The 26,361-nt window shown below is 49.7% G+C and overlaps 1 protein-coding gene across 1 annotated transcript in view; it reads right to left on the reverse strand.

Moving 5' to 3' along the window:
* The window catches only part of EFR3B (EFR3 homolog B), a 71,584-nt gene extending 45,507 nt beyond the window's left edge, over window positions 1-26,077 (reverse strand). Inside the window, exon 1 of the mRNA XM_045189217.2 lies at window positions 25,889-26,077. Within this exon, the coding sequence (XP_045045152.2) occupies window positions 25,889-25,895 (7 nt within the window). The 5' untranslated portion in view covers window positions 25,896-26,077. The remainder of the gene's footprint in view (window positions 1-25,888) is intronic.
* Window positions 26,078-26,361: the final 284 nt, after the last annotated feature.

The raw sequence follows: 26,361 nt of genomic DNA on the forward strand, positions 1-26,361 counted from the left end.
GCGAGTCAATTCATGAAGGAGCCTCTTCTGTCACTAATGTGCTCATACCTATTTTAAGTTTGCGAGGGAACGTGATACGGCCAACACTGCTGCTCTGGTTACTGAAAAAGTCGCATCAGTGGGGATTAGCAGGGTGTCCAATGACAAGATTCCCTTGGCTTCCTCCAGCTTTAAAACTCTAATTATGGCCCCAGCGGCCCTGCCCCTCCTGCCATGTCCCGATGGTTCACCTGCCCAACTGCAGGGGCCTCCTTGCACTGAATAGCCCCCATCTGGAATGTTCTGTTCTACATCCCCCCAACTCCCTCACTGCTTACCCTGTGGAGTCTGCCCCAATGCCACCCAGCTGTGGAGGACTTCCCTGCCCACCACTCTCCTTTAATTGTCTATCCCTCCTCTATTCCTGGTCATGACTATTCTTACCAACTGACACATTCCCCGTGTGTCTACACTCTGCCTCCTCCACCAGAAGGGAAGTGTCTCGAGGCCGCCAGGTGCTCGCAGGACAGTTCTCCCGGGAGGATCCCAGGGCGACTCGGCGGGAGAACCCTTGGCTCCCGGCCCTGAATCTTGCCCAGCCTCTTCTGGGGCGGCCATCGCCTAGGGCTCGGGAGCCTGGACGCACGGGGCCAATCACTCTCCCGGACAGGAGAGGGTGGTGAGGGTGGGAAGTGGCTTTGGGCGGTGGGTAGCACAGGGCCAGGGTTCCTTCTGCCCTGCCCTGCCACGTGCTGGCTCCCCACTCACTGTGCCCCAGGTGTGGCCTGTGGGTGCCACCCTGCGTGCTCATCAGAAGCACCCTTGCATCTCTGAGGAGGGGCCAGAGGTGTTCCACTCTGATCCTGGCGCGCAGCCAGGATGAGGCACTGGCCCAGCTCTTTGCCTGCCCAGTGCAGGACAGCCAACCTCACCGCTGCGGGCAGCCCCATGGGCTCCGGACCTCTCCTCTGGCCAGCCCCAGCAGCATCTGTCTCCCCACAGCTCTCACGCACTGCAGGCCTGTTTCTTGTTTGCTCGTCCTGCCTGATCCTGTTACCTCGACTAATCTGTGCTAAGCAGTAGGCTGAGCACTTCACAGATACTTCAGGTGATTTTCATAACATCCACTAAGGTATTACTATTGTTTGCATTTGACAGATAAAGAACTGTCTATGACTACTGGCTGGGTGCCTCAGTAGGCTGGAGCATCGTCCTGTACACCAAAGGGCTGCAGCTTCAATTCCGGGTCAGCGCACATACCTAGGTCGCAGGTTCGACGCCTGGTCGGATGGATGTGTACAGGAGGCAACCAATCCCTGTTCTTCTCTCACATCCATTTTTCTCTTTCCACCCCCACGCCCACTATTACTCTCTCTCTTTCTCAAATAAATAAACATATCCTTAGGTGAGGATTAAAAAAAGAATAAGGATCAAAAAGGTTGAGTGCCCTGCCCAAAGTCACACAGCACCTACCTCTCTGCCATGAAGCTCCCCTAATTCTCCTAGCACTTTCCGCAAAACATATCCTCGACAATTTCTTAGATTCACCCTGTGCTCTGCTTTGCTATAGCCACTGTCACCAGGACATTTCTTTGGCACTTGAGATCCAGTCCTTGCAAATGTCACTTGGCCAGTCTCCTTGCTTCACTTCATTCTATGTATAGTTTTAAGCAAATCTTGGCTTGATTCAGTTTGCTTTACAGTCAAGCAGTTCGGGTGGCTCAATGTTACGTTAAATGTCAGCCCTTCAACTTAGTATTCAACAAGAGATGCCCCACAGAAGCGGGGGGAGGGGCCGTGGCCTTCCTCTGCCATGGCTGGGCCTCAGCAGAGTGTGGAGTGAGAGGGCTGGGAGGTAGGGAGAGAAGCAGATGGGTTGGGGGAGGGGGAGCCATGCAGCCCCAGAGAGTCCTGCAGCTGTGGATGACGGGATGCTCAGGTGACAGGGACAGGGCAGAAACTAGAGATGGTGAAGGGGCAGGAGGGTCAGAGCTACTGAACCGGGGCCTTGACATCACCCCACCAGGGGGGGCCCCAGACCCCAGCACCTGCTGAGTCCCCCCATGGAAGCCCTCCAGTTAATACCGCCCCCCCCCCTCAACTTAGGCACCACTTCCCCCTGCCAGCTGCCTTCTGTATGCACTTGGCACCAAGTTGCCCTACAAGCCTTCACCACCGTGCGCTCAGGCTAAGTTATTCCAGTGACTCATATCTCCCCCTCGGATAAACTGTACCTTCTCCAGGTCTCTTTTCCTCCCGACCTCGGTACAGTATCCCTTGCCCAGCGGGCCCGGAGGAAGCAGCAGCAGCGAGATCTTTGATGCCTTTGATCAGCCTGAGACTCAGGGGAGTTGCCTCCTCTCCCAGCCCCTGGTTTCCTTTTTATAAACACCAGTGCCATTATCCTCATTCACTAAGAAAAATGCCTTTTTTCTCAAAATAGCTCATATTTATTTTCTTAACTTTACGATCCCCTTGCAGAGGCGAGGGTTGGATTTGATCATCCCCACCAAAGCAGAATGAATTCTTTTTAAACAATTTACAATTAAGTCTAACCCAGGGCCAATGGCACAGGCACCCTTTTCAAATGAATTGGAGGAAGCAGAACAAAGTTCAGAGAGCAAGGCTGTCAGACTCAAGTGCCTCCGGTGAGTACCAGGCCTTGTGTCCAGCCGATGGTACTGGAACCTCAGTTGTTTGCACTATACTCGCTGAGTAGGGTGAGGAAGAGGAGGAAGTTAAAAATATATAGGTTCTGACATCAAAAAACTCACACTATCAAGGACACAAGACAAACACACACATTTAAAGTTGATGATGGATGTATCACTGTGAGACTAAGGAGTTCCTACAACTGAAGAAATCTCTGGGAGTTCAATGAGTCCAGGAAGGCTTCCTGGAAGAGGCAAGACCTGAACTGATCTCTAGGGGTGGAGCACGCTGGTAAGCGCTGGCAAATCATGAAAGCAAAAACCAACTGCCCTTCAAAGGGGAAAACACTTGAGAAAACTAAAAAGGTTCCCTTTTCTCTTTTTTCCTTTTTCCTTACTTCTGATTATTAAGAGGAACACCTGCTCATGTATAATCTGTAAAATAAGAAACAATAAAAATGAATGTAAATATCACTTGCAATCACACTATTCCTGATTAAAATTTTAGTGCATTTGTTCTAGTCGTCGTTTCTGTGTTTAGGCATATTTTTAAAAGATATGCATAAGACTGGGGTCATACAGCATAATGTTAAAACCTATTTTCTTCTTATATTGTGAGCATCTATCTTCCCATTAAATATTTCTCAGAACCTCACTTTAATGGCTACTTACTATTCCCCCTTTTGACCAGACGCTGATTTATTTAATCACTTCCCGTTGCTATTTCCAATTTTTCTTTGTTCTGAATGACGCGGCAATTTGCCCTTGGTAATTAAAGCCGGGGACCCTACAGGGAGATCCCGGTTTGGTTTTAGCGGCGAAAACGGAGTCAAACGGCGGGCGCCCTGTGGATGTTGCGGTGGAAGGGGAGAGGGGAGGCGGGGCAGGCATCTGCAGGGGCCGGGACGTGTGTCTCGTTGCAAGAGGGGAGATTCGGGATTGGAGGGACCAAGCGGAAGTCTGAGGGAAATGAGTTGGGGGAAGGAGGCAGAGTTTCCAGACAGGTGTTACTGGAAGTGCAGTTAAACGGCCGCTGAATTCTCCCCGGGGAGGCCCCTGTGGGCCAGCGTGTGTCTGCCTTTACAGGCGGGCCAGGCACGGTCAGGAGCCTGACCTTTCCGCGCTCTCTGCGCTTCCAACACGCTGGCTGCTTTCCAGCCCCTCTGGCTTATCTGACTGCCGCCTTCACGGAGGGTTCGGATTTAAGAAGAGCGAAATGTGTCTCATTGATTTAAGGTCAGGGCTTCAAGTCTTTCCTAACTGTAAGCTTCCCTGAGCTTTGGTAAAACTCTTCAAGCGAGTCCTGGATAAAAATAAACACAATGTTTTTCCATTCCTTGTCTCTGGAACCACAGAGAACAGGAAAAAAAATTATCCCCAGCTCTTTACAGGAGCCAGGCAGGCTGGCTTCCACCCCAGTGCCAGCTCTCCCAAGCGGTGCAAACTTAGGCACGGTATTCAAGCCTCTGTGCCTCAGGCTACTCATCTGTGAAAGGGAAATAACAGAACCTACTCCACAGGGTTGCGGTGGAGCTCAGTTAACAAGAGACTGTTTAGAACTGCTCCTGGCATATAATAAGCACCCAAAAATGAGTAGCTATTATCATCATCGATGTTATGATGATGATTATTATGAAAATCTCTTTCCCAACGTAGGCAAGAGAAGGCAGGATAGAATGAAATGGAATTTCAGAGCAAGAATGGTCCTTAAAGTCTTCTGGGTTGATTTTATACTTGGGAGTGTGAGGCAGAAACAGCTATTAAGAAATCAGAGGTAGCCAGACATCGCCTCTCGGATGCCCAAGGACGAAGCTCCCAGTAGAAACAAGCCCGAGAGGGTGTCATCGTGAGCAGCAGCAGTGGCAGCAGCGGTGTGTTTCCAGCTTGTCTGCGCCCTGTGCTAACTGTTTCCCCTGCATTCGTCCATTTAATCTTCACAAAAAGTCTGTGAGGTCGATATAATTATCCCTGTTTTACGGATGGCACCAAACCAAGGCTCTGATCCAACATGTCAACTTGCAGAAATGAAAGCACTGAGGTGTCTGCCTTCGAAGACCTTACGTGGTTGACAGGTAAAAATAGAATTGAAAACGTACTCAACAGGCATGTTGGCACCTGTCAGCAGGATCACGCTAATTAAATGTTGCACACACAGACAGCGGGATCGCTGAGGTAGTAGACGGGATGGGAAAGTGTCAGAGGAGACTCATTTTGAACATTATTTAAAAGGGAAGGCTTTTGTTGAATGGTGAGGAGAAGGGGCTTGCCATGTATCGGGAGGGTGGAGAGGAAGTGCTGACACCCTCTGGGTGCCTGCTAGATTATGTGCCTAACTTAAGCACTTGGCCCTTTTAAAGTATCCCATGAGGTTAGTATTTTCAGATGAGGAAACCAAAGCTCAGAGAGGTTAGTTAATTTGCCCAAGATCACACAGGGAGCAGAGAGCAGAGTCAGAGAGCAAGAGAGGCCCTCTGACTTCAGAGCAATGGTGTGGAAAGATGGGAAGTGGACTAAGTATCCAGGCTGGGGTATGAAGAAAATGTGCTCAAGTAGGAAAAGATACTTTCTAAGATGGAATATTTTGTTTAAAGTTGTGTGTAACTGGTGACGAAATCTGACCAGCCCTGTGGACCGTACCCGTGTGAATCTCTCGGTAGGGATGCTAAACTGCAGCTATGCAGGCGCTCACACTGGGGGGCTGGGTGAGGGGCATGCAGGCTCCCCTGTGCATTTCTTTGAACTCCCAATGAAACAATATTTCAAAATAAGAAGTTTTTCAAAGTTGGCATGTAACAAAGGCAAAGACACTTCCTTTGAGTGGAAGTGGTAACGGGCGGAAGACGTTAACATTGTTCTCTGATAGGCTTACAGGGAGGCGCACAGGGCCAGCCTTGGGCCAGAGCCTCTCCCACGGCCCCTTTGAGTGACCAGCCACCCCCACACTAGGCTGGCTGCCACTGGAAGGAGAAATAAAGTCTGACAACATATACAGGGTGGGGCACAAGTAGGTTTACAGTTGTTCCTATACAAAAGAGTACAATTGATAAATAATAACACACCCTGGCTGTGTGGCTCAGTGGATTGAGTGCCAGACTGCAAACTGAAAGGTTGCCGGTTCAATTCCCAGTCAGGGCACATGCCTGGGTTGCGGGCCTGGTCTTCAGTTGGGGGAGTGCAAGAGGCAACGGATCAATGTTTCTCTCATACATCCATGTTTCTTTCTCTCCCTCTCTCTCTCCCCCGCTTTCCCTCTCTCTAAAAATAAATAAATAAAATCTTTAAAATAAATAAATAATAACACAGAAGTAAACTCTGCTTTGCATCCTCATGACTGTAAACCTAGTTTTGCCCATCCCCACACACTGAGCTCCTATTACGGCACCGAGCGTGCAGAGGGCTGCCCAGGGACCCGAAGCATTAACAAGACTCAAGTCTGGCTTTTGGGGCCCTAACAGTCTAGGTGGAGAGAAAAAGCCCAATCAATAAATAAAATGGAAGTGGGCCTGGATGGACCGACGTTTCTCCCGGGAACTGTCACGTGCTACACTGGCTCGAAGGAGAGAGCATGTTGCTCAGGTGGGTTGGTTAAGGCAGATCCTTGAGGGATGTGGGCTAAGCAGGCGCACACTCTGTGGATGAATTGTATCATCACGTAGGTGCAGTTTTGCTTTAGAATTAAGCCAAACTGGGACCATGAGCTCTGTGACCTCAGCCAGGTCATCCGAGCCCTGTGGGAGATGAGCAAAGCACCGAGCGCGAGGTGGTGCACACAGCAGGTGCTCCACAGAGAGGCGAGCTCTCTGGGCCCTTCGCCCTATTTTCATAAGCACTTTTCCTGTTGCTCAATTGTCTTCGTAATTATCATTTTACCATGGCTTAAGATTCCAGGAAGAGGATCTGTACTAATTTACAGATCCTTTTTCCTATTATTTGACACTTATCTTATTTATACTTCATGCTATTAAAAATAATGTTGGAATGAGAGTGTGTGCCTCACAGCATTTTTCACTTTCTGAATTACTTCCTTAGGATAGATTTCTAGAAACTGAGTCAAAAAGTAGGAATACTTTTTTAAGACTCAAGAGCGTGAATTGCCTCTTTGAGGACAGGAAGCGGAGAGGATGACCAAGTGGTGTCATTGAGTACTGAGGCCATGGAAGCTCTGACCACCCAGGTAAGGACTCAGTCTTTCTCTTCCGGGTGACAGGGAATGACTTGAGGGTCTGTTGAAAAGGAGATGTGAGAAGTTGAAAAGTGTTGTTAAGAAGACCAACCGAAAGTAATCTGGCCAGTTGAACTGGAGTTTAGAGAGAACAGAAGTAGGAAGTCCACCAAGAAGAGGAGCAGGAACCAAGCAGAGGAAAATAAGGGCCAGGGCAGGGCGGTGGCAAAAGAGAAGAGACAGGAGGGGCCCATGGGCCTGAGTGAGGACACCCTGCAGCTGCGACAGCACAGAGAGGGAGGGGAGGTCCAAAGCTTAGAATCAGTGACAAAAATAGGGACCTCACCCCCACCCCTATGGCACTCACTAGCCACCCTGGTCCCGGAAACTGGATTAGAAACCCCCGCCCCCACCCCCACCCCCGCCCTTGGGATGACAGCATCAGTGACGTGGGGCATCTGAGATCAGCCATGAGAAGGAAGCTGAATTGGGGCCAGCGTCTGAAAACTGCCCCACGAGATCAATGCAAACGCTGATGGAAAATCTGGAGGGAAGACAGTGGAGGGAGCCTTCCAGCATCAGCCTGTTTCTCGGATGTCCATTCACCACAAGCCCAGGGTACTCTCACCGAGGTGTCTGTAAACAAAGGAGCAGAGTGAACCTTAGCCAGCTGGCTGAAAGGCATTTGAATAAATTAAATGCAAACCTCACTGGCTTTGAAGAGTAGTTGACATCAAGAGTTTGAAGAGTAGGTGACATCATGGAAAAATTCCCGGGGGGCAGGGGATGTTTCATGACAAAGGTCTGCACTGAACTACATCTGCAGTGAGCCCCAAGCTGTGGAAATGATGTTCTGACGAGGGCGGGGCACGTGGGGAAAGAAAACAGCTGGACCCACTGGAGAACCAAACCACAGCGAGTTTTCTCCTTTGTTTCCATTCCCCTCCCCCTGCCCCCCTGCCAATTTTGCTGGCCTGGAAGCCTGATGAGCAGCGCCTGTTCCCTCTGAGCCTCTGTTCCCCTTACCTGTTCCCACTTTCACTTCTCCTTTCTTCAGCTCCTCCTTGGACCACAGCCCACGCCCACTCCTGCCTAGGAGGGGGGGCACTTCTCGTTGAAAGGACGCTGTTTCCTGCTCGGCACCACTTCATTCTCCTCCAATTTGGATCCCAGCTCAGTCAGCCCTAACTCCTCCAAGACTGAATTTTAAAATCGCCACTGGGAAAAAACTTGGCATGGACTCTTTAATAATTTGTATTTCGACATGCTTTGAAATTGGGGCGGGGGTGGGGGCACTGGGTAAGATTAGCAGTGGCCACCAGAATCCAACCCTGGCTTCTCTTCTCGCTTTAATTCACGGCGACTCCTGGCCATTCCTGAGGCCTGGGCCTCCTTTGCATCATGTAGAGAGTGGCTCTGATACAGATTATACCATGGGTCTTCGTTTTACTCACTGTGCAACGCCCGGGAGCAAATGCCTGCAAGTACACAGGCCTTTAAACCCGGTATTCTTATATTTGTGCCCCAGGATGGGTCGAATGAACGTGGTTTGAGAAAGCTCACTTAAAAAGAGGCACAGAACACTGTAGGTTTTCCTCAGGTCTGCATGGAACTCAGCCTGCAGAGGAAGGCCGCCTGTGTCTGTCATTTCAAATTGTTATTAATGTCTCAGCATTTTCAGAGCTCATCACAGCCTGTGTGATTAAAATCTAGGTTTCGGCTGCTCAGCACGGGGAGTGAAAACAAAGGTCAGGGGAGAGCTCGGCTGCCAGTTTCCAACAAAATGATAATAACGGTTCCCCAGGACCACCTCAGACAGAGGGGCTGGGGCAGTACGTCAGTCCCGACCCCCCAGGAATTGTGGAGGAGAGCCAGACCTGGGAGAACCATGGTGGGGGGTTGGGGTTGGGGCGGGGGGGTGGGGAACTAGGATCCCTTTCCTACCCTGGATTCAGAAATCCCGTTTGCAGTATCTACCATTGCTCACATGTGCAGGGAAGCAGGGAAGGATGGATCGGTGGCTTTGTTTGGAAACTACCTAAGTGCTCACCAATAGGAGACTGTGTAAATAAACCAGGGAAGCTCTTGCAATGGACACTAGGCAGCAGCTGGAATAAGTAAAGCAGAGCTACGAGCGCTGCCCTGCTCTCCAAACATCCCGTCAGTTAAACAGGAGGCTGCAGAACACGTAGGGCGTGGCACCATTTGTGTGAAACGCTCACGGGCCAAACAAACTTGGCGTGCATGTAAATATGTGCATAAAATGGGCTGCAAATGCACAAAGACCCGTAAAGACACACAGTGCAGCGTTATCAGTGGTCACGTCCAGTGTGGGGACCGGAGCTGGGGGCCTAGGGATGGGGGGACAGGCCAGCCACTGTGGCAGCCACTAGTCACCTCTGGTTATTTAATTCAATAAAATTGAAAATTTCCTTCCTTGGACACACTAGCCACATTTTACGAGTTCGGCAGCCACGTGTGGCTGGCTAATGGCCACCCTGTTGGACACGCAAACACAGGACGTTTGCATCAATGTAGGAAGTTCTCCTGGACAGCTCTGACTTAGAGCTTCGGTTTTTACTTTAATTTTCTTCCCCAACAAAACTGTTTCAGGAATTACTCATTTAATTGAAAAGAAATCCAATTTTGAATGTTTCTGCCATTTTCTCTTCAGGATAAAATGCCTCACAACACCTGATGAGGATAATTCACTGTTCAAAGATTTGGAATCCAAGAGTTTCACACACACACACACGCACACAGTTTTCTATAGTTGCTCAGCTTGGGTCTCGCTCGAGCTGGTTCCAGACGCGGAAGTCATTTCGTGTATTCATGCATGTACACACATGCACGGCACACACACGCATCGAGCACATCAGAAGATGAGAAACAGTAGAATGCACAGTCCCTGTCCCCTTGGGCGTGTGCTCAAGCAGCCATAACAAAAGGGAGTGCGAGCGCCCCCTGAGCCAGCATGCTGGGACTTCGGAGGGCGGAGGTGCCGTTTCAGGTGAGATGCTTCCCAGTAGATGTGAGGCACGGATAATAGGCTGACAAACACAGGCAGCTCCTCTCCCTCCCGTCACACGTGAAAGTCACCAATGAGAGTTGACCGCTGGAGGGCGAGTGGAGGGACTGTCTAGGGGAGACACTTAGAGGCAAGGGGATGGCAGGACCTCACAGCACCTGCACGGCGGGGGCAAAAGAGGCCCGCAGAATGGGCACGTGTCACGGCAGTTTAAGGGGAGGTGAGTTTCAGATGGTGGGAAGGGTCGGGAGCAGATAAAAAAGGGAAGTGAGAAGAAGGTGAAGGCAAAGGGCGGGGCCGTCAGGCCCTCACGGTGACCTTTTGGACAGGTCTTGAGTAGAGAGAGAACATGGGAATCTCAAACCGTGCGCGCTGAGTGGGGAATGACGATTGAGGGAGAGAGGTGTAGTCTCGCCTCCAGTGACTGCTGGTTTAGAAACAGCATAAAATATTACATGAGTCATTTATTTGACGAGAAAGGTCACACTTGGCTTGTCTCTGCATTGCTCGCGGTGGACCCCTTGCCCTGGTAGGTGCCAGGGTGAACTCCTGCGGTGGCCCTGACATCTTTGGCTTCGAGTGTGGCCTTAGGACCCTAGATATCTTTTGTAGCTTTGATGATAGAATTAGCATGAACAGAGCACTGCTGGTATTTTATTTCATAAACATTGTTTATCAGCTTAGGTAGTGTATGGGTTACATATGTGGAAGGAAGCGCTTTCTTGTCCTTTTAAGCCCAGGGGAGTCGCAATAAACGAGAGTGAGAGGGGAACTTAATGCTTATGTGTGTATCTCTCTGTGGGGTGTTCTGCGCTCAGGGTGGGAATTCACTCATCCAAAATTCCTCCATCGGAACACCTACTACTCGGCGCGTCAAGGCATTCGATTTTTATGTTAAGTACATGTGAACGGTGGGGATACGAAGCCTTCCAATAAATACTTCCCACCCGCGAAGAGCTGGCAGCACAGAGAGTGGAATCTATCACACGCAGAGCGTACAGGATTGGAAATTTCACTGGAGATGTGGTGTAAGTTTGGAGCTCAAAACTAGGAACCAGGACTCAGGATTTACAGCACTCTTAGGCTTTCTCCACTCCCACAATTCGTCCAGCTTCCTGCTGTGGTCGCCAGGCAGCCTATAAAAAGCAGGGTTACTCACCTCCAGGTTTCCAAGTGAACACACAGTGTCAAATATAGAAACCAGAAGAAGCTTCATTGTGATGGAGCCAAACTGATTTGGAGCAAGTGCGAGAGCTTTAAATACACAGACGAACAGACAGATAAAACCGCAGAACCGTCAAGACGAAGAATCCAAGATCAATCATTCAAGAGTCCCAACCTACAATCAGCGAGTCTGTCCCAGCATGAGCGGCCATGCCAGAGCACAGAACAGGCCCCGTGCCCAGAGCCGCGGACACGGAAAGCCCGGCCCAGGGTGGTCATGGAGCCAGAGGGAAATTTCAGAAGCAACACTTTTGAAACTCAAAGCAGAATCAAGAGGAAGCACCAGAATTCAGCAAAAATGCAAAATGAGTGCTCAGTTGAGCCAAACGAAAAATGCCAAGTAAGCGGCAGGCCAGGCCTGGCTAAGACCCATTTTTAATGAAGCAGTTCTAGTGCGCATGGGCATCCTGGATGTACCTGCATGAGGAAGGAAGTCCCTCCAGCAGACTCTGCCCACTGCAAGGAGCCAGAAGCAGACGGAGTAAGCAAGCAGCAAGAAAACAGCTAAGCTGAGTGGGTCTCCAAAAGCAGAAACCTAGCTGGAAGGGACAGCTCCTTAGAAAGTTCTAAAGAAGGACTGGAGAAGGCTTCCTCTGAAGCAGATCCGTGGGGCCCTGTTACTGCTGTGTCACCATTTAAATGGATCTGTTGATAGTTAAACATGCATGTTGGCCTCTCCTGTTAATACCAACACCAGCTAACAGAGGCTGGAATGCATTATTTTATTTAATCCTTCCACTCATATTGGAGTGGGGTTTCCCATTCCGTGTTACAGATGAGGAAGATGAGGCTGAGCTCAGATAAGTCACGTATCTGAAGTCACACAACTGTTCCGTTGGAGAGCTGGGATTCAAACCTCCTGTCTGTCAGAACCCAGGGTCTTCACACTTAACCCCGGGCTACAAAGGAGACCCTGAGATTTACCCACTTCAATGTGCCACTAGGAAAAGAAAATCCTTTTGTAGCCAGGGAGATGTAGGTCCTTGTGCAGAAATGTCACAGCTGGCACATTAGTAAGAAACAGGTGACAAATAAAGTCATTAAAGGCTGTGCACTCGTAGGAGAACGCCATCACTTGTGGGCTACAAGGTCACAGGAGAAAATCAATCCACACACACTCCCGGCCCTGCTCAGCCATGGATCCTGCTTCTGTCGGTGCTGAGACAGTGATGCAGGCCTGCTACGGCCGGACTTTGTCCGTCATTTAAGGTCCCATTAGAGTCCCAATGCCTCACAGGCCTTGCACCAGATGGCCGTCTGCGTGGGCCCTCTGACCGCTGCCCTGCCGGCATCACCAGCCTCCCAGACGCCAACGGCGGGCTGGACTTCCTGGGTCAGCTTCCTCCACTCTCTGCTCAGCACACACGGTGTCCAGCAGCCTGTGGCCTGCCCAGGCGCTCTCAGGGGGCCCTGTTCCTGGGGAACCCTGGACCGTCCTGGGCAGGAGCCCTGGTGCCGGCTGGCACACGTCCTGGGCTATCTGCTAGCACTCTGCCTGCCAGCGATGCAAAACAGACCTCAATTGTTTGCAGGCCTGTTTTCTTCTTTTCCTGGGGTTCCTATTGTCTTATTGCAAAATAACTAACGTGTGATAAATGCCCAGGTCTTAAGTGTTCAGAGCCTTGAGTTTTGACAGCAGTTTCTACACTGTGTACACCACCCGAACAAGACAGGACATTGTGGTCCCCTCAGGAATCTCCCCTTGCCAGGCAAGCCCCTCAGCCAGCCACTGTGTAATTTCTAATTTCTATCCTCCCAGATTCGTTTTTGCATGTCTTCCTGCAGAAGCATTTCTAAAACATAATTAGAAGATTCCAGATAACTATCCACTGGTCTTTGATGGTGAAAATCCATTTTAATTATATGTATTGATGTTCTGCCATTATCATACATGCTTGCTATACAAAATGCAAAAAATTTAAAGTGAAAGAGAAATGTGAAAGTCGTCTGTGGTCCTATCATCCAGAAATAACCACTGGTCATGTTTTATGTTCTAGAGGGTTCCTTTCAGGGCTGGCAGACAGACATTGATTATAGGCTGGCTCCCTGGTACGGCATTATTGGCTGTTTTGTGAATAAGTAAAGCGGGTTGCTGCTCTCCTCGGAGTTGGCCATTTGGAGTCACTACGTGCGGGGCAGCTCAATGCAAAATTGACCTGCCATGGAAGGTGCCCGCCCTTGCGGTTCAGCTGGGCTGACATCTGAACTCACGGTTTACCTTCTGCCTGCCTCCGAGCACTGGCAGCCACACGGACCCCTCCTGGTGCCTCACTCTCACTGCTCAGAAGGGTAACGGGCAGCTCCTTGAGATGCACCCCCCAGTGCCACTCACTCAGACCATCCGTGCCACAGCCTTCAAATCCGATCATCATTTCTCCCGTCACTGTCACAAAATGCAACAGACGTGCCCTTGACCTTACTGATAGGAGTTTTCTTTCTTTACCCAAAATGGCATTTTAATGACATGCGTAACTTGAGTTGGCGTTTTCCGGGGATCCAAAGACTATAATGGCGTCAGTGTCCGGGTGTCCTCGTGTAGGCACTCCTGAGTGACGAGATGACTAGGGTTAAGTTGCCCGCCCGGCCTGGTTTGTGCCACTGATGAAGGGTGTGATCGACCCTGACAAGGGTGTGTGTGTTGTGTGTGTATGTGGGTGAAAACTTTGAAAATTGTGGTCAAATACACATTACATAACATTTGCCATTTTAAGAGTGCCACTCAGCGCCATCAGGGACAGTCACACTGTCGTGCAGTCATCTCCACCGTCAGTCTCCAAAACTCTTTCCCGTCTTGCAGGCTGACCCCCTTCTCCCACTAAACAACCACTCCCACTCCCCGTCTCCTCAGCCCCTGGGAACCCCTGTTCTACTCTCTGCCTCTTTGAATTTGACTAACTGGGTACCTCGTGTAAGCGGAATCCTACAGTATTTGTCCTTTTGTGACTGGTTTATTGAACTTAGCGAAATGTCCTCAGGGCCCACCCATGCATGCTTAGGGCTGAATAACATTCAATCGTATGTGCACACCACCTCTTGTTTATCCATTTCCCTGTTGATAGGCACTTAGGTTGCACCCACTTTCAGCTAGTTTGAATGGTGCTGCTGTGACCGTGGGTGCACCCCCATCTTTTTGAGGCCCCGCTTTCACTTCTTCTGGTACATACCCAGAAGCAGAATTACTGGGTCCTCTGGTAACCGTATTTTAATAGTTTTAGTAACCGTCCTACTGTTTTTCATAATGGCCGCACCATTTTACATTCCAAGCAATACACATGGGTTCCAATTTCTCCACATCTCACCGACACTGGGTATTTTCTGAGTTTTTGATAATAATCATCCTAATGGGTTTGATGTGATATAGCATTGTGGTTTTGATTCATACTTCCCTAGTAACAAGTGATGTTGAGCATCTTTTCGTGTGCTTATTGGCCATTGGTGTATCTTCTTTAAAGAAATGTCTATTCAAGTCCTTTACCCATTTTTAAATCAAGGTTTCTGGTCACTGTTCAATTGTAGGCATTCCTTACATATTTTAGATAGCAATCCTTTAGCAGGTACATGATTGCAAACACTTTCTCCCCTTCTGTGGGTTGCCTTTTCACTCTTTATAGTATCCTTTGGTGCACAGAAGTTTTAGATTTTGATGTAGTCCAATTAATAAGGATGTTTTGAACAAAAGCCCAGGTGGAATAAAAGAGAATAGACAGGCCTGGCTCTTTGTTTGGCTATGCCACTTAGTGAGCTGGGTGGGTGACCTTGGACAAGGCATTAACTTCTTTGAACTTCATTATCATTACTGAAAATAGGAGAGGGACTAGAAATACCTACCAGATTTTTGTGAAATATGAATGTATGTAAAATAAGAATCGTAGCGCCCAGCACACAGCTCTCATCCACGCCCGACCTGGCGTGCCCATCAGCACCCATCATCCCACTGAACAGGATGCCGGGATATATACTGTTTCAGCGGGCAAAGCGGTCACAATCCCCATCTTATCGATGAGGAAATGGATGCATAGCCAGGTTGCATAAAGAACCTGCGATCACAGTGCCTACAATACCACCCAGATCTTTTGAAAATCCCTCCTGTGGGTATAACCCTGGCCCTGCTTTCTAACTTACAGGACAGATTACTTGTTCTAAACCCTTAAGAGGCCATCCAGCCCAGCTCTCCCAATGGATGGGGGGTGAAATGAAAGCTGAGGGAGATGGAGAATCTTGTCCAAGTTTACACAGCAACAGAGCCTGAGTCAGGCCTGACAGCCAGCTCTCCCTCCCAGTGCAGAACGGAGGCCCCTGGAACGGCAGAACAGCCTTGTACCACATCCAGCCCCTCCCACTCCTCTCCAGAACAATCGGTCCTGTTCTTCCCTGACAGCTTGTCTGGGGGAGAAGAGCACCTTCCTCACAGTTCCGTCTGTCCTCTTCTCCTTGGGGAGAAACTTCTCGAGACATTCCAGTGTGCTTGCTGACTTCACCAGCCACTGGCCCCAGGGCTGCTAGCAGAACCAGGCACTTTCAGGTGCTTGATGGAAGCTGGAAAGACTCTGATGGTTTTTCCTCTTTACTCCATCTGTATATAACCCTCAACCAGGCCAACGTTCCAGCATTTCCACCCAGTGCCCCCACACTCCACCTAGCACCCCCATACTCCACCCAGCCCCCAGACTGAAGGCACACTGGGCTGAACAGTGGTCAATCAAGGAACACGCTGGCCAGGTGCCTCCATACAACAAGAACCAGGTATTTCATTCCGTTTGCCTCAAGGGGCCTTTTCATCTTTCTTGTTTGGTAGAAGAATAATGTACCCTACCAACAATATGAATGGAAACCAAAATAAAGATTTGCCTATAATTACAGCACTTAAGTGACCTTTGTTTTCTAAAAAAAAAAGATTATGCTGTTTATTCCGAGCTCCACACACCAAAGAGGAAATTTGTGAGAATAATTCTCTGCGTGCTCAGCCATCTCAGTGGGTAGGTCAAGCAGCTGTTTCTCACGACTAACACTGTCAAAGTCAAGAGGAAAAGTCAAGTGGTTATACTCCAGCATATTCTTTATTCTATGCAGAATTATAATCAATGTGGGAAGGGACCCTAAGATGATGAAATATTGCAATTGTGACTACGGGCTTCTTTCTGAAATCTCAGCCCACTACCATCGGTACCCTAGAAACAGGGCTGCCAGGTTTGCGAGTATAGATGTATGACTGACACTTAAAACAAGTTGATAGTTTAATGCAAACATCTGAGCTCTTATTACACACCCAAGATCTCTGCTAGATGCTAGAAAAACAAAGATGATTAAGACAGAGGTTGTGTCCTCAAGAGGTTCGCAGATCTAATGTATAAGGAAGTAAATGGCAGTCGGTGTGACAAATAAATGATAAAAATAGCATCAAAGTATAAGATACAGTGGGGCTACGAAGGACGCTCGGCAGGAGGCTGCAGAGCTCTGGGTTGTTCCAGCGCTCATCCTGCACCCTTCTGCTGTAGGAGCCTCCTTCCGGCACGAGAAGCGAGGAAGGGCTGGAAATGCTTCATTCTAATGCACGTAGCGCCTTTCTAAGTGATCTTGTTCTTGTAATTTAGGGATACTTCTTCACCCGATTTATAAATGTTATTTCAAGTGTTATCCACCTAAAAAGAAAGTTGGGACATGGAGAGGAGTATCTCTGAATAGTTATAATGAAGCTCGGGGCTCTGCCACGCTAAGAATCTAAGACTGTTGATTCCTGGATGCTTTAATCTATCTGGGTCCTTCTGGAGGGTAACGAGAAAGTTAGCCTGTGAACCCAGAAATCCTGTAGTTGGACCACAGATGTGTATTTAGGGCACTGGGCTTGAAAGTCCATTTGGGTGACTGATACCCATATTCCTGGATGAGAAGCCACAGTTGTGCCATGTATAATGAGCACTTTTTTTACCTAAATTTCTGAGGGAAAAATAAGGATGCGCATTACGCATGGGTAGTGCCTGAAATACCTTGTATCTGTTCTTCTGTTTTGTAATTATTTGTTCCATACAATTTCTTGTACCATGATATGTTCAAAAATAAATGCTAAAATTTCTTTATAATACAAAGAGCAAATATCTAAATATAAATAAATAAATAATTGAATTAAAAAATTAAAACGAAAGGTTTTTTTCCCTGAAACTTTGGGCCAAAAACCTGGGTGTGCATTATTCACGGCGAAATACAGTATGTCAAATCTACGACAATATTCAGTTTGGAATTATTCTCTCGTAGTGAAATCTGCTATTTGGCATAATGCACATGGCACTGTCATCAGATACAAAACCAGTATTTTAATCTCACACAGAGCTCTGCGGACGCACAGTAGGAGACAACAGAGAGAAGGGACTTCACCTGCTGCGTGACCCTGGGCAAATTACTGGACTTCCGCAACTCTGTGTCCTCAGCTCAACCACAGAAATGACAATATCTACCTCCAAAGGGCTGTTCTGACGTGAGGCAATGGATTGAATGACATGGAATAAACATTGCTGAATTTCAGTAATGCATACGGATTTAGGCTGGTATAAGGATTTAGCTGAAGACATCACATCTGTCCTCTTTGCATCTAAGAGGTTTTTTCCTCTTCCTGGTGCAGGGATGGAGGGACACAGTCATGCACTGCCAATCTGCAGACGGTCCTCCGGGAGACAAGAAAGCGCTGCACACCACCAGCATTTCAGGGGTCCCCTCTCAGGGACCCAATCCAGCAGGCCGACTTCACAGAGACACGTGCCCAGCTCCCCAACATTGTGGCCGCTCTCTGCTCTTTCCTCCTTATCACCAGACCCCGTGTCTAAGGATTTTAATAAACACAGTCCAAATATGACAACTCGTCCTTGTACGCAGGAATTGTCACTATTTCTGGAGAGGGCATGGTGGCCATGCCCCACAAGCATCCATAAAAATTGCTCGGAGGGTGATGATATCACCTTTCCTAGGTGCAGAGTTCTGCAATAGAAATACATGTATAAAGTCATTGTCTTGTTTGACCGCTCACTACGCAAAGCAGACTAATTGTCCCCGCTTTGCCAGGAAGAGGATGGGCTCAGAGACAGACAAACTAATTTTCCAGGGGCCTGCGGCTAGAAAGTGGCCATCTGGGAATCGGACCGCTGTCCCTCTCGCATATACACAGCCTGGTCCTGACCTCACCTCCTACAGGCAGTGATCGGTTCACCGCGGCCACGTGGGCTGGACCTGAAGAGGTAAGGAAGAGGTTGGAATTCATTGCCAAACTAGCAGAGAAGCAGAGCTCCTCCCGCCACAGATGAAGTCTCTGCTCTCCTCCAGGCCTAGCGCTGACCAGGGAGCACACCCTCAGGAACGCTGCCACCCAGGCACGCGTGTACGCCCGTGACTGTTGCTGTGACAGCCTGTCTGCCTGCCTGCCTCTCCCTCACTCTCTGAGATGCATGCTCGAGCTTCTGTGTTTTTCATGCTGTCCTTGGCTCCTGCATTCTGTCCTCCACCCTCATCTACCTGCTGTCTTGGCTCCTCTCTTATTAATCTATCCGCCTTTAGGTCCCCAGGGCTCTTCCTGGAGACCTTTCTCTCTCTAACAAAGCAAAAACAATGATAAAGGAGGGGGAAAGGGTTGCAAGAGGCAGGGGCTTCAACCAGAAGTGATTGCCCTCAGGCTCCCGGTTGACTGGCCTGCGTCCCCCTCAGGTCAGCCATGCCTTCTATGCTCGCCTGCTCTTTCCAAATTAACGTGCCAGGCTGTGAGACACAGTGGGCTCTGCAAAGGAAAGACCTGTATTCTCAGGAACATTTAGAATATTCTAGAGACAGTGGGTGTGTGAGAATAATTATCCCTAACTCACAGAATTTGGGGGAGGTTAACTCAGGTAACACATAGAAAGTGCTTAGAATACTGCTTATCACATAGCAGTGCCCAACGGAAGCTAAGTTAGCAGGAATTGCATTGTTCTTCATGATACATGGAAAGCCAAAATACGTAGAGGGTCAGAAGTCACAAAGAGGTGAATTTTTACATGACCTCTAACTCCGCATTCACCCTTCCATCAAGGTGTCTGAGTGCCTCCTCTGTCCCAGGCCATGTCCTGGGCCCTAAAGCTGTGTCTCAGGGAACAAGAGAGACGAGCTCCCTGCTTTTGCTTTCACGGAGCTGGAGGTGAGTGGGAACCAGGACGAGAAATGTGAGTGTGCAGAGAGTCCAAATAAGACGCGTGAACGAGAGTCACTAGACGGCCCCCCTCAGTCATGAAGGGAGGGGCAGCTTCTCCAGCAAACTCTCAGAAGACACAGTCACCGAGGAAGGAGAAATGACAGCCACAGCTGCAAAGGGACGGGAGCCTGGGCGTGCTGGCTCTCAGCGAACCAGGCAGGAAGCCCAGAGCAGAGCCAGTGGCAATTTCAAAGTGAGGAATCGGAACCCACAGACGCATTTGGAGCAGTCTTCATACTCGACAAACTGGTACAGAGCAGATTGAGGGAACTGTATTTTTAAAAGAAAAACCTAATTTAGACCAACATTTATAAAATACTCCTCTTTTATGAGGAACTCAGGGAGGAATTTCTGTCAGCTCTTAGCATCTCAAAAAGCTGTATTTGTCCTCAGTAACCGCATTTAAAAACATTTTTTATAGATGCTATGAGACTTGCAAATGACTTTCTCCCTCTTTTGGGGCCTGTAGGAAGCTCAAGACTGAATTTTCAGTAGGGCCTGCTGGTAGGCATTTTTTCCTGAATTAACCTTATTCTTGGTTTTTTTTTTCCTGTTTCACTCATAGATGTTCTTTGACTTGACCCCTTTATTTATTCTAGCACAGGTGTGTATGTAAAATATATGCCGCAAATCCTTCTTAAAATAAGTTAGATTGTAATAAATTTACAGCTCTAGGTAATCTAGCACTTATTTCAAAATACACCATTTTCTATACCTGCTTATATAACCCAGGCTGAATGTGTCATTGGAATGTTCCTTTTTCTTAAGTTTCAAGTCACCTTATCCCACATCCCCATCTCTCCCACCCACCCAGTCCTACTGCCTGTTTTTTTTTTTTAAAGGAGCAAACATCTTCCTCTGCATATGCACAGCTGGAACTGGTCCACAGATTTCTCACTCCTGGGACCCCCACCTGTGGGGCAGGTCTCTCTCCCTTTTCTTCCCCAGCACCCCCACCCTACCCCCGTTCTGCACAGTGCCCCAGCCTCATCTCCCTGAAACATCAATCCACCAAATCAGCCCTTTGACCTAAAACCTGCAGCGTCTCCTACTGCTCACAGGGAAACTCCTCATCCCGAGGCATCTCCTTCTCCATGACGTCATCTCCATCTAAACTCCGCCCAAACCCAGGGAGCTCCCTCTCCAAACTGCCCCAGGACAGGTCCTCTCTTTCCCGGCCTGCGTGCACTTACACTGGCGCCCCCACCTGGCAAGCCCTCTCTCCCTCCCTCACCCAGCTCAGAACCCCACACAGATGCCCGCTCTCCCCCAAAGCCCTCCCAATAGGTCCACCTCGCAGCGGTCTCTTCCGCTTCAAGACGTTGTTGCTGACCCTTATTGGATGCGTTACTCCATCCCACCTTGCACAACTGTGCAATTGTACTGAACCTGTCTTTGCATCATTAAAATTTTTCACATGTTTTACAACCTGTCTGCCCACTGACATGGAAATCCTCTTGGTGGAAGGGACCTCTATACATCCCCGTGTCCCCCATGGCGCCCTATGCAGAACCCTGTGCGCCTCGCACTCCACAAATACTTGATAGTTTATGCATAGTTCCCTCCAAAACACAAAATACAAAGCAAGGGACAGGCAAATAGCTAACTATTTCCTCAAGAAATAAAGTTCTCCTGACAATTCACTACAATGCGAATGGTTAAAAAAACATAGTCAGTGTTTAACTTCACTAGTAAGAAAGAATACAGGTTAAAATGATCCAACTTTTCTATCAAATTAGCAAAGATTCGGGAAAAATCTCAGTATGTAATGCTTTTAAGAGTACAGGAGATAGGGCGCTGCTAACTGCCAGTGGCGGAGGAACTGACACAAACCGAAAGCAATTTGACGAGATATAACAAATCTTTCATGTGTTTGTATTCCTTGATCAACCCACTTGGAGGGCTACAAACTAGGGAAATATTCCAAAATGTGGAGAAAGCTTTGGGTACCAGGTACTCTTCCCAGGATTATAATGTTGAATCTTTATTTATAATCTAATATAAAATAAGGAAATTATACATCATTCAGTGGACAGTTATATAGTCATTAAAAATGGCAGCCAACAAGGTTTTACTAACTTGGGGGGAAGGCTTATGTTCCAATGTTAAGTAAAAAGACTGGAATACAAAATTGTGTAAAATTAATATTTCCGACCACATAAACAAACCCATGGAAGGAAAAATATCAAAACGGTAAAAGCAGTTACACTTGTTTGTAGTTTACTGTGTTTTCCAAATTTTCTGGAAGTATTGCTTAACTACCGGGAAAAAAAAAAGATGCTTTGTAAATTAAATTTTCCTTTTGTTTGTTGCAAGAAATGGTTTGACAAGCACTGACATAAGTTTGTTTACTTTTATTTTTGCCCTTTTTAAAAATAATTTGAGAAACAGGAAAGAGAAAGTTGAAGAAAGGGAAGGGGACAGTGGGGACAGCTCTCCCATCCTGATTAATCTCTGCTGTGGGGGGGACTCTGTCGTCTTTGAAGAGCCAGGGAACAGGCTCAGAAAGGGCCGGGCCCAAGGTCATGTGAGGCCAGTCTCCGGCTCCCGGCCGCTCCTTCACCACCCGCCTGGGTTAACACAGACGGGATCCCGAAAAAAAGGGAAAGGACAGGGCAAACGCAGGCGAGCGCAAGATCCTAGCGGTAATTTATATAATAATATATAAAAGGTTGGTTTTAGTAGGATGCTGGATGGCTTTTTCCCTCCTACTCTCCTGTCCAGATCTTCTCTAAGGTGATATTAACTTTTTATTTTTATTTGTGTGCAAGAAGAAAACTACAACTGTTTGAATTCATTGAACTGTGGGCAGCAAGAGAGAAAACAGTCTCCTCCTAGGAGTAAAGGAGTTGGGGGAGGGGTGGGGAGGTGCGGAGAAGGAGAGGAGGTTGGACTCTGTGTGTGTGTGTGTGTGTGTGTGTGTGGCTGTGGGAGGAGCAGCAGGACCGATGGAACTTTCCCCAGGGTAAGCCTTTGCACCTCGGGGAGTCGGCCCCACGCTGCAGTTTCGCCACACTGTCCACATCAGTCACACCGCACACACGTGCTCTGTGAAGCGCACTTATAGAACGTGGTAGCCGTTGCCACTGTCCCTACAGTCAGCACTCTCAGCCACAAAGCAGGAGGAAATGCATTTGCTGGGGATGAGGCAGCACCCACAGGTGAGGGGGGATGTGTCAGAGCAGCCTTTGTTTGAATGAGACCCGGCCACGCAGTCTGTGGCTTTGAGGAAATCCTTTCCAATCCTCTGCTTGGCCGGCAGGCCTAATGCGGGAGGGTGGCATTTCTCAGACAGCTCCGCCTCCCCTCACTGGGTAGGCGCCATGCTCCTCTGCAGGCCCAGCATGGCTCCATCCCAGGAGAGAGGAACAGGGACACTTCTGGTTATACAACTCCACCACGATGAAAAACAAATGGGAATCCATTTTTGCACAGAATTGGCCCACAATCTTCCTACCCACCCCCACTCCCCATGCTTTTATTTTTTCAGGTCCCTTGTCAATCTGTGTTCACAGGTATAAACAAGACTGTGGGAAGTCACCCATGTCCTTTTGGACAGCCATTTCCAGAAAGGGACTGGGTTTAGAAATGAGTGAGTGGTAAGGAGGCAGCTGGGCTGAGTTTGGTGGCTTGAGTGGCTAGCGAGGTCAAGGGGTTTTGTGTGTTTGAGGTAGGGTGGAAGGTGATACAGACAGGTATCCTCAGAGCTGGCAGAGAAGAAGAGAGAAAGGTAAAGGCCCAAGACCACCGAAGGGGCCAGGCTCTGGAGCAATCTGTCCAGAGAGCGCAGAACCTCTTCAGAGGCACTGCCAGAGCCAGTCCAGGCTTTGAGGCTCACAACCCACCTGGGAGGGAATGCACGACTCACATTTTCTCCTGAGATACCATTCCAAGAGACGACCCTGGGTCTAGGATTCTTTCTGTTCCAGACTGCACTGTGTCTTCCAGCAAAGATGAGGTGCGCTTACTCCCCCAAAGACAGAGGGAAAAGATGGAGGAGACAGGACACAGGGAGACGGAGTTGCCGGGGGAGAAGTAAGGTGAGGAGGGGGGAAGAGGGTAGATGAAGAACTGCCCGGGATCGCAGAGCAGCTGAGAGGTGGGGAGTTAGATTACGTGAATTCATAATGGATCACGTCAGCAAGGTGGGTAGTCAAGGGGTCACTGTTACCTAAAGCTCTTAGGGGACCTTTGGCTCTACGCAGGGGAGCTTGCTGCTCATCAGTTAGTAAAATCCAGGGTGGCATTTTCCTAATGAGACTTTACTGAAGGCATTGTGGGGGCGGGGGGGGGGGGGAGGTGTGCAGATCTAGGAAGCCCCAGTCTGCATCTTGCACTGTCGTATCTAACCATGTTACCTTGGACGATGTACTGGGGAAAGATGGGGAAAGAAGAATTAAATACAGGAAGTCTGTGATTCTATGCCTTTCCAACCTCCCTATCCACATCTTTCTTCCTTACTCTATTGACTTCTGGGGAAAGAATTATTGTAAGTATCTATCACACGGACCCTTTCTTTTCATGGAAGTCAAGAAAATACTCAAATTCAGGCTGATGAGCAACCCCTCCTGTGCCGTTGAAAAGTGGGCTCCCTCTTGCACCTCCAAAGACAAGGCTTCGCTCTAAGTGAGACACAATAATAATCTCCCAGCCAGCACTGGTGTGACTTTCCTTTGCTGCAGGCATTGCCCAGAGGATTCCCTCTATAATCTTTCTATGAGTCATTCAGGGGTAAGTACCATCTCTGTTTGCACCTGGAGGAATAAAACCATATTATAAAAGAGGAATGAAAATCTGTGCGTATCTGAAAATAACACCCAGATACATTGGATTCTCGGCTCACTTTTCTGTACCACCCAGCTCTTCCTTGACTTGCTTCCTACAGTAGAGGCCGACAGGGACCCCAACGAACTCAGGCTGAGCACCACACAGGGGCCCAGCCGAACTGAGGTTCCTAGCTCTTACCCATTCTGATGGGCCCTATCCTGACTCCGTCCCCACTGCAGGTGCCCCTGCAGTCACATGCTTTTGTCAAGTGACTTGCAGCAGCTTCAGGCTGCTCACTCTGCAGAAAAGAAGAGGGGGGAAAACAGACTAAGAAAGCACAGCTCTCTCCTGGGAATCTCACAGCCTCCTAGCTTATAAAACAACAGCCTTGTTACCTTTCCCCAGAGTCCCAAGGGCCAGCAGAAGAGGCTCTGAGGTCAACCTCACCTCCCACTCTACTGGCCTCTTGGATCCACCCAAGAGGAATATTTGCTGAGGGGACATGCCGATGTCTTGACCTGGTTCAAAAATGCCGATATATCACCAACTGGATAGAGAAGGAGATCAATGAAAAGGTTCTCTCTCTCTGTCAACAGCGAGGCCCAGTGATTGCTGAGTCTGTGCACCAAGCTCTCAGCTTTTTCTGCCTCCAACAAAGTTTGTGACTCATAGTCTGCAGTGAGGCAGCCGAGCAGCCTCAGTGGTAGTTAAATTGGGAACGCACACTTCTCCCAACACTCACCCCTCAGGTGCGCCCTGAGCCCCTACCTGGCAACCTGGCAATGGAGATGGGAGGTGGGAATAAGTCCAGTTTTTTAGCTGGCCTGAGAAGAGCTGTCAGAATCTGGGTTCTGATGGTCTTATGTCCATCTGGATCCTCTCTCTTTCCCCCCATCTTCCTCCCCACCCCCCACCTCTCTCTCTCTCTCTCTCTCTCTCTCTCTCTATCTCTCTCTCTCACACACACACACACACACACACACACACACAAATACACACACGGCAGTTCAGGTGCTCTGTAATGCAGTCGATTTCTAGTGCTCTGCGTCTCGCTGCCACACTTTAGAGCTGGAATGTGGGACCCAAAGCGCTCTCCTTTCCTTCACCCACACTGCCTCCAAGACCAGAGGAGTTCCTGCCAGTGTTAAAGCAGATCTGTGCATCGTGAGGGTCTAACTGTTGCATGTCGAAGGAGGCAAGAGAGGTCAGGGGACAGGCATAAGGTGGCTGGCTACCCAGAGCTGCGCTGCGCCCTCACCAGCGTCTTCCTCCCCTGTCACTGTGGAGGGCCAGCCTGGAAGTTAGGGAACCTGGGTCCCCACAGGCGGCAGGGACAGGCAGAAGCCACATCCGCCAGGGACGGTGAGCCACGGCTCCCAGGACTGGCTGGCTCCCCAACCCTCTGCGCCCCCGGCGCTGCCTCCCACATCCCCACAACCAGGCACAAGGCGGGCAGTGAGCGTTGCCCCTGCGATCCGGGACCGGCTTTCCGCAGAAAACTCCGCAGCACCACCCGCTTTTGTTAATTCTGCAAATACTGTCACACATGACCACCTCTGGGCTGCTCAGCTCCAGGGGAGACCTGCTTTCCCCAGAGCCCAGCGCTCGGGCTCACCCAAGCCCCCGCCCCACGGCTGACCAACGCCCACCGCCCAGCGCCCGCAAACCACCAGCCCGGAGGACTCCGGAGGACCCCAGGGTCCCCGGCCCTGAGCATCTTTGTCCTCTCAGCACAGACACGCGCGCACAGAGCAACAGAAAGAGCCCAGCCAGGCTCCAAGCCCGCGCCCCACGGCCTCGTCGGGGCCCCGCATGGGGACAATGGTCCGCGTTCTGCAAGTTTGCAAGCCAAGAGTCAGAACCCTCCTTACCGTACATCTCCGCGGGGCGAGCGCCTCCCGCGAGGCCCCGTCGCGGAGTCGCCTGCAGCCAGCCCCTGGCGGCGCCTGCCTTTCATTCACACTCCGCAGCAGATGACTGCGGCCGCGGAGGCCGGACGCGGGAAGGGCCGGAGCCAGGAACCGCGCGCCTTGTCCACTCCCAGGCTGAGCGCCGCAGGCCTCGCTCAGTCTTCTGGGCAGGGCGGCACCGAGAGGGGCGGGGCTATGCTAATGAGACGTCCCTCCCCCACGGCTTGGCCACTGAGGGGCCTCCGACCCCCGCCCGGCTCCACCCTGCCCCAGGCAAATTCCCACCCCGCGCTGGCCTCCCCCAAACCCAGAACCCAAGGTGCGGGGTGGGGGAGTTTCTAGCTGCAGCCGTTCTTTGGGGAAGTCACCCACCTGAACTGCCGGCCCCTGTTGGGATGCTCAGGCCGTTAACCCGTGGACCCCAGGGCCAGCAG

This window comes from Desmodus rotundus, chromosome 5 (assembly GCF_022682495.2).
Source record: "Desmodus rotundus isolate HL8 chromosome 5, HLdesRot8A.1, whole genome shotgun sequence".
NCBI classification, from domain to species: domain Eukaryota; kingdom Metazoa; phylum Chordata; class Mammalia; order Chiroptera; family Phyllostomidae; genus Desmodus; species Desmodus rotundus.